Raw genomic sequence first — 13625 nt, 5'->3', positions numbered from 1 at the left:
CTGTAGCTTGAAAGTGATTCTTGCTTGCTACAGTTATTTCAGCTGCTCAAGAGCTCAAGGTCTTGTTTTTGTTTCATAAAGCCCCGTTTTGTAGCCCAGAATTTACTTTAAACTAGAAAAGAAAATAGATTACTGTATGTGTGTGTGAGTATGTGAGCATTTATCTACTGCAGAAAACCCCATCTTTGGTCATGTACCAGATAGTAACCAGTCATTGCTAACTCGGGTTGTATTCAGAATGACATACTACTATACTACATACCGTGTTAGTATGTACTGCATTCTGCACACTGCACCTCAGAGCTGTAAATGTATCAGAAAATGTTTAAGAGGAAAAACATTAACAAACATAACAATTTTACATTTCAGTTGATAAATCCAAACACGGTTCAAAAAACAGGAGGTCGGTGCTTCTGTCCAGAACAGCCTGCTTGAAGAGGGCAAACACTTTCACACCACTGTATAATGTAGTGTATGGCTAGTTGAAACTACTAAGTTACCTTCCTATTTATAGTTCACTACAAAGGAAATATACAGAAATTTTAGATAGTTGCAGCACACCTGGTTTGAAATCAGCAGCACCTGTTTCTCTGCTACTTAAGAGCTCTGTCTTAGGTCTCTCTTCACATATTGTCACATAAGTCTGGCTGGATGTTTGGTGAATCCACCAGAGTGGTCTCCTGGGTTTTCTTACTGTCAAGTCTTTTGACTTCTGTGGTTCCTCTTGAGCTTTTTGTTTATGTTAAAAAATATATTTTTTAACTTTAACTTTCTAGTTCCTTTTCTTCATTCCCATCATTGTGTTTGACATCTTTGCCATTTGTTCCTTTTCCTGCCTTTTTCTTCTTTAGTTTAGGAAGCTGCTTTGGCTGAAGTATTTTTTTGTTCTCAGCTTTTGAGCTGTTTAGTCTTCCCCTGATAGCCTTGGTTTCCCATGTTTAGTCCTCTCATACACAGTGCAGTGGGTTTTCACTAGCCTTTAAGCCAGTTGTTTGGCAGTTCAAATCCAGGGCAGTTTTCAGGTTGCAGTCTTGAATTTAATTTCTGGTCCACCCCCCCAAACACACACATACACACACTGGCCCTCACCAACACCTTCTTAGTGTTTTTATTTTGGATTTGTGTTTTCTGTTTATTCTACACTTAAATCTGTTTACAGACACCTCTGTTGGTGGCTCACACAGTTAACTTTTGCTGTTTTACAAAAAAAGACCTTCAGGGTGTACCTGCTGCTACCCCTGGTCCTCTCCCCACCAGGTGCACCACTACCAGCCTCTAAACACATCCCACAGTGAATGGAAACTTATAAGTGTATGTAAGAGGTTGAAATATGTGCAGTGGTTATTGAAGAGAGTATGATTAAGGCTTCTACAAACATTTGTGAAAGAGTTTGCCAACTTTCTGCAGTGTCAGAACACAGAGCTCCAAACTTAATGTGACTTTCAGATTAAATGTGAAATAGTGTGTAGAAAGCTTCACGGAATGGGTGCTTGTCTGACTACATTTTTCCAAGTGTAAAGTTTGGTGGACAAGGGATTATGGTGTGGGGTTGTTTTTTAGGAGTTGGGTTTAGCCCCTTAGTTCCAGTGAAAGGAACTCTTAATGTTTCAGCATACTAAGAGATTATGGATAATTTCATGCTCCCAAATTTGTGGGAAAAATTTGGGGATGGCCCCTTCCTGTGCCAACATGACTGTGCACAAAGCAAGGTCCGTAAAGACATAGATGAGTGAGTTTGGTGTGGAAGACCGGGCCTGCACAGAGCCCTGACCTTAACCCAATGGAACACTTTTGGGATGAATTAGAGTGGAGCCTGCGAGCCAGGCCTCATCCAACATCAGTGTCTGACCTCACTAATGCAGTTATGGAAGAATGGTCAAAAAGTCCCATAAACACACTCCTAAACCTTGTGGAAAGCCTTCCCAGAAAAGCTGAAGATGTTGTAGCTGCAAAGGGTGGGTAGACATATTAAACCCTGTTGATTAAGAATGAGAAGTCACTCTCTCTTTCTGTATAATAAGCTTCATTTTATTTACTTAATTTATTCGTCCTTACATTTTTTCTTCCTCCTCTATGAACCTGAGGTTTGAAACTTGTGCAAGATATGTATTTTGCTCCTCAAATTTGTTGGGTCAGTATTCGAAAAAATACAAAATAAACGATATTAGCCAATAAAAAGATTTGCACAAAAAATATAAAATGTTATTATTGGCTGAATTTAAAAAACATGTTGTTATAGTAAGTTTTTCACAGAACCAGAAAAAAATCATTTGTGTTCTTTTATGTTTTTAGAATAAATCCAGAGAAAACTTATGCTGAGATGAATGAGCTCCTGAAAATGTATCCTCACATAGATGTAACTCCACCATTACAGCTGAAGAATCTGGGAGTTGAAGGACCTAAGCTGGTGCACCTCAGTGAAGGTACATACACAACAATGAACACACACCAAAACAATACAGAAACACACAAAATAAGCAAGATTTATTTAAACACACATTTTGTAAACAAAGGCAATTCAGAATGAAGCAGAACTGTACTCAGTGTGAATCTGACCCAGAAGAGCACAGTGACTGATAACTGCCCCTACTGTGTGATTCTGACCCAGAAGAGCACAGTGACTGAAATTTGCCCCCTCTGAGTGATTCTGGCCCAGAACAGCGCAGTGAATGATAACTGCCCCTTCTGTGTGATTCTGACCCAGAAGAGCACAGTGACTGAAATTTGCCCCCTCTGAGTGATTCTGACCCAGAACAGCACAGTGAATGATAACTGCCCTCTTTGTGTGGGTAACTGGATTAACAAAATCTAATAATGCCCCCACAACACAAAAACTGAAAAAGAAAAACTAGTCACCACAACAACAAAAATAATAATATACAGAGATAAAGAAATGGGAAACAAACAAACACAAAACAAAGTGGATAATTATCTATCTTTGGGACTTTAGATGCACCTGCAAAATACAAATATCTATAAATCATCATTCACCTGGGATAGTTATTTTAATTATCTGCATGTTTAGGGTTGCTTACCACTGCAGGTAGAAGTCAGGCCTACCCCAAAACACCAGAGGGAAATCAGGATCACACCCCATTTATTTCAAGAGCCACTAGCCAAACAGTAATAAAAATAAAGCATAAAAACACCATCTATTATCAAAAACACAGTATTGTGTTAGCAAATCTTCTTTACCTTGCCACAGAGGCATTTAAAATCAGCAATGGATACATGATTTAACTACAATGCCAGTATGGCACCCCAAATTTAACAGGACTGAAGCCAAGATTAACACTCACACTTGTGATGACACAGAAGCAGCTCCTTCTCACAGCCAGAGAACTATTCATTATAGAGCCCACCAAAAGGATGGGTTTGTCTTTTGAGTCTTGGTTCCTCAGAGGTTCTTCCTCTTACACTGATTAGATTATTCCAATAATGATAATCATGAGTTAGTTCATTTATTTAATTTAATAATGGGTAATAGTTTTGCATTTTCTCTTTTCATGAACATTCATTGACAGGTTAGCACAGAAATATAATTCCCAAAATCAGTAAATTAGGTAAAACAAACAATTTCGCTATCTGCCGAAGTACACCTTTTATATTACTTTGTGGCGCATTGTTGAATTGTTAAGATGCACTAAAAACTGTGCAAGTTTTTGGAGAGTAATCCACCTCCCTCCAAAACAGCACCTGAGCAGCATCTCCAGTTATCACTTCATAGCAAAAAAGAATTGCTGCTTTGCTTGTTAAAACTGGAAATACATTAATCTACAGGTGTGTTCCACTCACTCAACTCATGAACAACATATCCTTACTCTTTAAGGGGCAGGCTACCGTTGTGTAAGAATAAAGGATGATGGAAGGGAAGACACCAACACACCAGCAATAAACAGGCTTCATTATTTTCTTTTCCTCTCCGTCTTGCTCTCAACTGCACCTCTTCTGACAATGGCACATTTCCAAAGAGCACAATTAATTAATTTCATATTAGAAAAAAGAACAATGACAAATACAATCATAAAAAATATATAAATTTACATACATGTATAAAAAATGGTATGCTGTACATGCTCCCCATTTACTGAACAGTATGAAATGCATATTATATATATATATTGTCAGGATCGTGGGGCGGACTGACGGAGGCGGACGCACTCGCTAAAGCACAGTATATTTAATAAAGAAGGATAACAACAAAACAAAGAGACTTTAACATAACGAAAACAAACAGGGAGCCAAACAGGTTAAACGGAACACGAGGAGCAAATCAGGGCAAACGGGACAGACAGACTAAAGAACGAGACGACAGGAAGTGAAACGACAACGTGGAAACTTACAGAGACAGACTGGATACCACGACTGACATGACAAAGAACGAGAGAACATGAGAACAATAGAACAATGACCAACCAACAGGAAGTGTAGGAAGGGGACTTAAATACAAGACACTGACGAGACGCACCTGAGACAGATAACGAGAAGGACGGGTTAACAGACGAGGAGGCGGGACAAAGGCGGAGACTAGAACATAAACAAAACAGAGCCATGTGCAAATAAAGCACATGGCGGGGACAACAGACTGACAGGACGAAGGCGTGACAGATGCCCCCCCCAAGAACGCGCAACTCCCGGGCGCGTACTCCTAAACCCCCCAGGAGCTGGCACAGGAGAGGGCACGGAAAACAAGACAGACTAAGACAAAGACAAGGAACCAAGTGAGACAGGACTCAGGACAGGACGGGAACAGACACAGGAGCTGGGGACACGACAGGACCGAATATATGAGACGGGACATGGGACATGACAGGAGACTGACAAAGGGGAGCCACAAGAGACGAGAACGGACTGGACAGGACAGGAGTGGACACATGGGAATTGACGGGAGACTGGACTGGAGACAAGACAGGGGACTGAACGTGGGACGGATACGGAGACTGGACACGTTTGGGGACAGAAGACTGGACATGAACAGGTGACAGAACAGGGGACTGGAATGGAGACGGGACTGATGACAGGACTGGGTGCTGGGACTGGATGGGAGCAGAGACTGGTGACGAGACAGGGGTATGTGACTGGACAGAAGACAGGACAGGTGACATGACACTAGACGGATACGGAGACTGGACTGGAGACTGGACAGGGGATTGAAAGGGAAACTGGACCGGAGACAAGACAGGTGACTGGACATTGGACGGATACGGGAACTGGACGTGAGACAAGACAGAGGGTTGAAACGGGGACTGGACAGGACTAAAAGAGGACTGGACATGTGACGAGACTGAGGGTTGAAACGGGGACTGAACAGGACTAACAGGGGACTGGACTGGACTTGGTAGGGGAACAGGGACCAAGACGTTTACGGGGACTGACACAAACACAGTGACCGGGACAGGGACAGAGACAAAGGCAGACACGGGTACAGGGACAAGGACAGAGACGGGAACCAGGACAGGGACTGACAAGGGAACCAAAATAACAGGGGGGTGCCCAGGACTGGCAAATGTCTGTGGGGCAGTCCGAGGAACCAGCCTGGGCACAGTTCTGGGGATCGGCCTCGAAGTGTTTCGGGCCGACCTACGGACATGGACAGGAGAGGCCGTAGCCACAGTCACGGGGACAGGAGAGGCCGTAGCCACAGTCACGGGGACAGGAGAGGCCGTAGCCACAGTCACGGGGACAGGAGAGGCCGTAGCCACAGTCACGGGGACAGGAGAGGCCGTAGCCGCCGTCACGGGGACAGGAGAGGCCGTAGCCGCCGTCACGGACACTGGAGCGGCCGATGCCGCCGTCACGGACACTGGAGCGGCGGGTGCCGCCATCAAAGGGACAGGAGCGGCGGGTGCCGCCATCACCGGGACAGGAGCGGCGGGTGCCGCCATCACGGACACTGGAGCGGCGGGTGCCGCCACCACGGACACTGGAGCGGCGGGTGCCGCCATCACGGACACTGGAGCGGCGGGTGCCGCCATCACGGACACTGGAGCGGCGGGTGCCGCCATCACGGACACTGGAGCGGCGGGTGCCGCCATCACGGACACTGGAGCGGCGGGTGCAGCCATCAACGGGACAGGAGAACCTGCAACGTCCTCCTCGGAGGCAGGGGAACCTGCAGCGACGTCGTCCTCGGCGGCAGGGGAACCTGCAGCGACGTCGTCCTCGGAGGCAGGGGAGCCTGCAGCGACGTCGTCCTCGGAGGCAGGGGAGCCTGCAGCGACGTCGACCTCGGAGGCAGGGGAGCCTGCAGCGACGTCGTCCTCGGAGGCAGGGGAGCCTGCAGCGACGTCGTCCTCGGAGGCAGGGGAACCTGCAGCGACGTTGTCCTCGGAGGCAGGGGAACCTGCAGCGACGTCGTCCTCGGAGGCAGGGGAACCTGCGACGTCGTCCACGGAGGCAGGGGAACCTGCGACGTCGTCCTCGGAGGCAGGGGAGCCTGCAGCGACGTCGTCCTCGGAGGCAGGGGAACCTGCAGCGACGTTGTCCTCGGAGGCAGGGGAACCTGCAGCGACGTCGTCCTCGGAGGCAGGGGAGCCTGCGACGTCGTCCACGGAGGCAGGGGAACCTGCGACGACGTCCAAGGAGGCAGGGGGACCTGCGACGACGTCCAAGGAGGCAGGAGAGGCGCGCGTCGCGCTCACGAAGACAGGAGAGCCGCGCGCCGCGCTCTCGAGGACAGGGGTTTGTGCTGCTCGCCGGGCTCGCGCTGGAGCTGTAAAGGGTTTAGGGGGTTTCACAGGCGCACCCATTAGATCACCTCGAGGTGCGCCCCTGTTAGCCTCAGGCCTCAGAGGTACGGAGGTGAGGCTAACAGCCCCTACCCTTAACGCCCCCCCAAAAATTTCCCCGGACCTGGGGGGGTAATCCTCCAGCGAGGGGGGAACTCCAGCACGGTTCTTCCGCCGACTCTTTCGACTCCCGCTGGCGCAACTACTCGATTCCCGAGTCGACTCCTCCGCTATAGGATCCGGAGCAGCGCCAGGCAGGAGCTGGAGCCGGCGACTCCATTCCGAGGCCGCTTTCAAAGCCTCCCCCACAGGATCTTTGGGGCCTGTGCGGAATGGAGTCCGGCGAACGGCACATCCCTTGAGATAATAGTCTGCGCTAGCTGCGTCCTGGGGGTTGGTCATTCTGTCAGGATCGTGGGGCGGACTGACGGAGGCGGACGCACTCGCTAAAGCACAGTATATTTAATAAAGAAGGATAACAACAAAACAAAGAGACTTTAACATAACGAAAACAAACAGGGAGCCAAACAGGTTAAACGGAACACGAGGAGCAAATCAGGGCAAACGGGACAGACAGACTAAAGAACGAGACGACAGGAAGTGAAACGACAACGTGGAAACTTACAGAGACAGACTGGATACCACGACTGACATGACAAAGAACGAGAGAACATGAGAACAATAGAACAATGACCAACCAACAGGAAGTGTAGGAAGGGGACTTAAATACAAGACACTGACGAGACGCACCTGAGACAGATAACGAGAAGGACGGGTTAACAGACGAGGAGGCGGGACAAAGGCGGAGACTAGAACATAAACAAAACAGAGCCATGTGCAAATAAAGCACATGGCGGGGACAACAGACTGACAGGACGAAGGCGTGACATATATATATATATATATATATATATATATATATATATATATATATATATATGACAGTTTAACAGTTTAAGTATAACTCAACATACCTGCATAAAAGTGCACAAAAGACAAATAAACTGTCTTCATTAGTTTTTATTTTCTTTTTCTCTCCCTCTTGCTCTCAGCTGCACCTGTTATATCACCATGCACTAGTATATCAACACCGTTACACTGCATACACTAAAAACGTCTAACTAAATCCTAAAATTGTGAAAAAGTTACAGTCTCAGTTGCATCTTACTGTTGGTTGAATTCTGTCATATTAAAAAAATGCCCCTCGAACACGTTTCCCACCTTAACATTCCACCTTAAAATCCCACATGCACAAAACTCAGGCCCAACAATGGGTAGCACATAATAAAAACACATAGAACAGCATTTTACCACAAAACATAACCACTGTATGATTACACTATCAAATGACTGAGTTTAATTGTTTTATCTCCAAAAGTGGAACATGTATCTTTTGAGTCATCATTACAGATGACTCAATAATGTCAATAATGTTAGGTACTCTGGCCACTTACTTGTTAAACATTTGCAGGTCAAAAACATCAAAGAATCCAATAATATTATGAAGCAGGATAAAGTCGAGGAGAATAAACATGCTGATAGTGTGGCACAAAGGTCCATACTTTAATCTTTTGACAGTGGCAGGCTTTATCCATGTAGTGTATAACTCATAAGGCAATGTTTATCACTGACTGTGGGAAAGTGATTCACATTTATTCAAGCTCAGTTTGTGTGTACATTTCCTGTAATTCTATAAACAAAAGAAAGGCATGTTAATTCTAACTTTTATAAATATATATCACTGTTTAAAACAGAATTATGAACTAAGGAAATAAATACAATAGTGGGGGCACACAGGCCCAGTGGGGGGAAGCCCTAGCGACAGTGCCCTGGGAGCCAGTTACACACCCCAATCCCTAACCACCAGGCCATGACTGCCCCAGAATACATAGTTCCCCACTAACAAATTTTATGCATTGAGATTCCCACATTTGGGGAATTCACAAGGGTCAGTACCGCCAGAGTACAATGTCAGAGCCTTGTCTTACAAAGTCCTCTCACCTTAAACACACACCATACAACCTCCTCCCACCCCAAACACACACCAACACTGCCACAGAAACATATATCTACACACAAGACCAGACAAAGGAGCACTTAAACCAAGAGGTATATATACACACAGGAGAACACCTGGAAGAGATAATGAGAGGGCAAGGCAACAAAGGAGGCACAGGTGGAAACACTGATGACAAGACGGGGACTAAGGCGGGACTAAAACAGAGACAAGTGAGAAGAGAAGAACAAAACAAAAAATAGGCATGTGCTCCTTAGCACATGGCAACAAGGGAACTTAAGCACAGATAGAGCAAGAACACACAGAACAGGGCAAAGTGTGACACAGTAATATTACTTACTTCTCAACATCAAGCATTAGACACTGGTCTGACAAGAATGAATGATGAGAGCAAGCTGGGTTGAACCAATGTTATGGTTACTAATAAACAGTTCATCCTTTTTTATGCATATACCAGTATATCACACTTACATTTGTACTTAAAGATTTCTTACAGTGTTTTTTTATTGCAAGTTTAATTCGAACTATATAAAATCCCCCCCCCCCCCACCTTTTTAGTTTGGACCAGTCCACTGCTTTGGCGTGTTCAGCCTAGGTCCGAAAATACATATCTGAGCCACATAATTATTTAGGCTGTCCAAGTAGGTTTAGCACTTTTGGCTCAGGGTCAGTATTACAGAACTGGCCTAAACCTGTAGATGAGTGTTAATAATTATTTGGAAACGTTGAAAGTTTGGTTCGGTTCTGTCTTGAATGTTCAAACCGTGTGTGATCTACACCCGAATCTAAAGCATTTCATATGGATATGGCCCAAAGAAACTTGCTAACTGGGTAGTTAAACATATCATATTCAGCACGGTGGGGCAGCAGGTAGTGTCTCTTTCACATAGCTCCAAGGACCTGTGAAGGACAGGTGCCCAGTGATTCTGGGTAGGCTGTGGACCTACCACCACACTGAACTGGATATGGGTTACAGACAATGAATGAATGAATGAATGAATGAATGAATATTCAATACAGAGTAAGACCTTATGGACTGGTGTATTGATATTCCCATTGTTTCAGCTCTTCTGTGTTATAAATTGGTGATGATTTTTGACTTTGGGATTTTATGTAAAATATTTGTTAGTCATTTATTCTCTTCATCAGTCAGAATATATTCTACTTAATTATAATTCTGTGTCTTATCTTACTCAAACGTTTTATATTTCTATAGAAAATGTGGGGCTCTACATCACTAAAGACAAAATGATTCCTCAGAACATTAGGGTATTTGACTTTTTGTCTGGGAAAGAGGTCACTGTGAGCGCTGATGAACTGGCCAACAGGTAAACACAACTCTCTCTTATTTCCTAATTTCTTTCTCTTTGTTAATCTCTCTATCCCTGGGAAAGAGCAAGGCAAACACAGAATAACTAGCCAACAGGTGAATATTACTTTCTCTCTCTCTCTCTCTCTCTGTGTGTGTGTGTGTGTGTGTTTTTCTGCCTCCCTCTTTATTATTATTATTAAGTTGGCTTGGAAGAGCTAATTTACTGTTTGTAATCTTCATAGTATTATTGTTCCCTTTGTGCTTTATTATTATTGTTACTTCTACAATTAGAGTCTTCTTTACTAATATTGACTAATATTTATTGCTCTTTTAAACTTTCACCTTAAGCTACCATTAAACCTTATGTCAAAATTAATCAAATTCCTGGAAATTCATATCTGTGAAATCAATAAATCATTTTCCGCTCTATATTGTAAAGTTTACCTGAGTTGTTAAGAACACTTGCATAGTTGACCGTGACTTTTTGTGACACCAGGATGTAAAATATAAGGTGAAACATACACCAAATTCCCCGAGTAATACATCTCTATGAGAAACACCAGTATATTAATTAATTAAGATATTTAAAGGAATTGGAAATATTATTAAAATAATTTAGTGGCAGCCTTTTCCTAATGGTTAGAGACCGGGCTTTGTACCAGAAGTTTGCTGGTTTGATCCCCAGGACTGACAGGAACCTCCACGGCTCAAGTGCCCTTGGGGGGATGGCTGCCCGCCACCAGCCCTAGTGCAATAGTGTGTGTGTGTGTGTGTGTGTGAGTGTGTGTGTTTGTTTGTGTGTTCACTGCCACAAATGAGTTAAATGCAGAAGACACAGTTTGTTATATGTTGTACAATGACAAATAATTGCACATTACATAAAAAAATTATGTTAATACTACACCAGAAAAAGGACGAGTCCACACACTGTAAGGAACATGGTTAGTCTGGCCAAAGAAACTTCAGGGATCACAGCTCAGGAACTGTAGAATTTAGTTGGGCTTAGAATGGCTCTCACATTAAAATGAAATGATATCTCTATTCAGATGTCCTATAATTATTTAGTATTTGGCTGAGATAGTTTGGGAGCTGTTTTGTATTCTGTATGAGTCATTTAATTGTTTTGTTTGTATTCTGTATGAGTCATTTAATTGTTCTGGTTTGGAAGGTTTTTATATGGGTTGGGAGTTATTTCTGAGTGGTTTGAGACAGTTTGGGAGCTGTTTGAGACAGGTCAGTTGTTGTTAAGGACGGACTGGAATGAATTTGAAAGTTAGTGAATCTGTGAATTGTTAGAGATGGTCTGGGAGTTGTTTGAAATGGTCAGTGAGTTGTTAGCAATGGTTTGGGAGCTGTTTGAGATGGTTCGGGAGTTGTTAGGGATGGACGGACTAATTTGAGAGTTGTTTGAGACAGTGTGTGTGAATTGTTGGAGATGGTTTGGGAGTTATTTCAGATGGTTTTGCAGTAATTTCAGATTTAAATGGACAGATTAATTTGAGATTGTTTGAAAGTTGTTAGGGATAGACTGGGATTCATTTGGGATTAGTTGGCAGATGTTTTGGAAGTGTTTTGAGATAGTTTTGGCCATGTTAGGCAAGGCTAAGACCCAAGTTCTGCCCCATATGTCCATTTACTGTGCCATCAACCTGCTCACTAGGTACTTTATTTTCATATTCCAAACAATGTATCTACCAAGTAATACAAGAACTATAAAATAAGATGTTACTACAATTTCTACACAAGTTCATGTCTATAAATCTTGACTGCATTTTTTATGTTCTCTAGACTGAGGGATGTAACGGCTGACCTTACTTTCAGAGTGACCAAAACTCCAAAAGAAGCAATAGTGGTATGTATTATTTTTTTTTTCTGTCATCATATCAAAAACACCACACAAAGGACACAAACCAACAAAGAACACAGAATTCCAGGGAGAACAGGAGTATTTACTGTGATCAGGGAACTCACTGTATGAATGCACAGTGTAGTAATCCTCATCCTCAGGAAACGTACCCTCAGCTGAGGAAGAAACCTGGGGACGAACCAAGGCTCACAGGGGGACCTACCCTCCTCTGGTCAATCTACTGGTAATAACAGGTAGGAGTCTGTGAGAACTTCAGTGTAGGGGCAGCTCCAAGGCAAGTGGTGGTGGCTGGAGCATGGGCAGATGGTCTGAAGCGTGGAGCAGGAGCTCGACAGTCATCCATCAGTGTCCAGACGGACAGGTGGGGGGTCGTTTACTCAGAAAAAGGGATGGAGTTAGTTTTGATCTGTTTGGGTGAATGTAAAGCAGAGAATGTAAACATTTCCAGAGTGTGGCTAATGACTCTGGCAGATCTGACTGTGACAGCTTTAACTAAAGGGAGAGAACCAGAAGGACACACAGACGCGGGAGCATCCTGAAACCGTCAAACCTGAGTGATCGCGTGAAGCGGCAGGATGACACCAGCGTCTCAGTTTACTATAATTCCCTGTGTCCATGGACCCCCTGGATCTGCCGCCTTTATCTATAAGGGAGCATTAACTACCAAAAGATAAACTAAACAAATTGGTTTTTAGCCTAGATTTGAAGATTGCGCCTGTGTCTGAGTCCTGAACATTTTCTGGAAGATAATTCCAGAGTTGGGGGGCTTTATAAGAAAAAGCTCTTCCCCCAGCTAAGGCCTTCTGAATTCTGGGAACTATTTAAAGTCCAGTACTCTGTGATCTGAGTAAACGTGGAGGCTCATAATAGGAACTAGAGAAGATTATCACCTCCGCAAACTGTACAACTTGCAGACAATTTAATTCCCACAAAATTTCTCAAAGAAGTACTACAAGCTATTATCAATCTTCTTTTAACTACAGTACACTCATCCCTTCAACTTATGATCAAGAAACCTATGATCTTGATGCTAGCACACTGACTAATTACAGGCCTATTTCTAATCTACCATTTCTATCCAAGATCTTAGAAAAAGCTGTGGCCCAACAACTTAATTCATATCTACATAAGAATCATATATATGAAAAAGTCCAATCTGGATTCAGGCCACATCATAGTACAGAGACAGCTCTAGTCAAGATAACTAATGATCTTCTTCTTGCCTCTGATCAAGGCCACATATCCCTATTGGTGCTTCTTGACCTCATCTCAGCTTTCAATACGACTGACCACAATATTCTCCTAGAAAGGATAGAAAACATGGTTGGAATCACAGGGAGAACCCTGTTATGGTTCTAATCTTACTTAACAGAACATTATCAATTCGTAAAAGTAAACAATTTATCTTCCAAATATTCTAAAGTAAGATTTGGAATTCTACAAGGCTCTATTTTAGGACCGTTATTATTTACATTATACATGTTACCACTAGGTATTTATAAGAAACCATGACATTAACTTTTACTGTTACACAGATGACACACAATTGTATATTTCAGCCAAGCCTAATGACAAACACAGATTAAAGAAAATAGAGGACTGTGTAAAAGATGTGAAAGACTGGATGTTGTGTAACCTTCTCCTTCTAAACAGTAACAAAACAGAGGTCCTGCTTTTGGGTCCCAAAGTGGCAAGAAATAA

General features: G+C 43.6%; 1 protein-coding gene across 1 annotated transcript in view; it reads left to right on the top strand.

The window, feature by feature from the left end:
• Window positions 1-13625, top strand: part of LOC136694214 (uncharacterized) — an 82418-nt gene that overhangs the window by 48162 nt on the left and 20631 nt on the right. Inside the window, exons 12-14 of the mRNA XM_066667603.1 lie at window positions 2293-2423; window positions 9962-10073; window positions 11846-11909. Coding sequence (XP_066523700.1) covers window positions 2293-2423; window positions 9962-10073; window positions 11846-11909 — 307 coding nt within the window. The remainder of the gene's footprint in view (window positions 1-2292; window positions 2424-9961; window positions 10074-11845; window positions 11910-13625) is intronic.

The sequence above is a fragment of the Hoplias malabaricus genome, chromosome 4, assembly GCF_029633855.1.
Source record: "Hoplias malabaricus isolate fHopMal1 chromosome 4, fHopMal1.hap1, whole genome shotgun sequence".
NCBI classification, from domain to species: Eukaryota; Metazoa; Chordata; class Actinopteri; order Characiformes; family Erythrinidae; genus Hoplias; species Hoplias malabaricus.
Note: the sequence above shows the minus strand (reverse complement) of the source record. Positions and strands in the feature narration are given on the sequence as shown.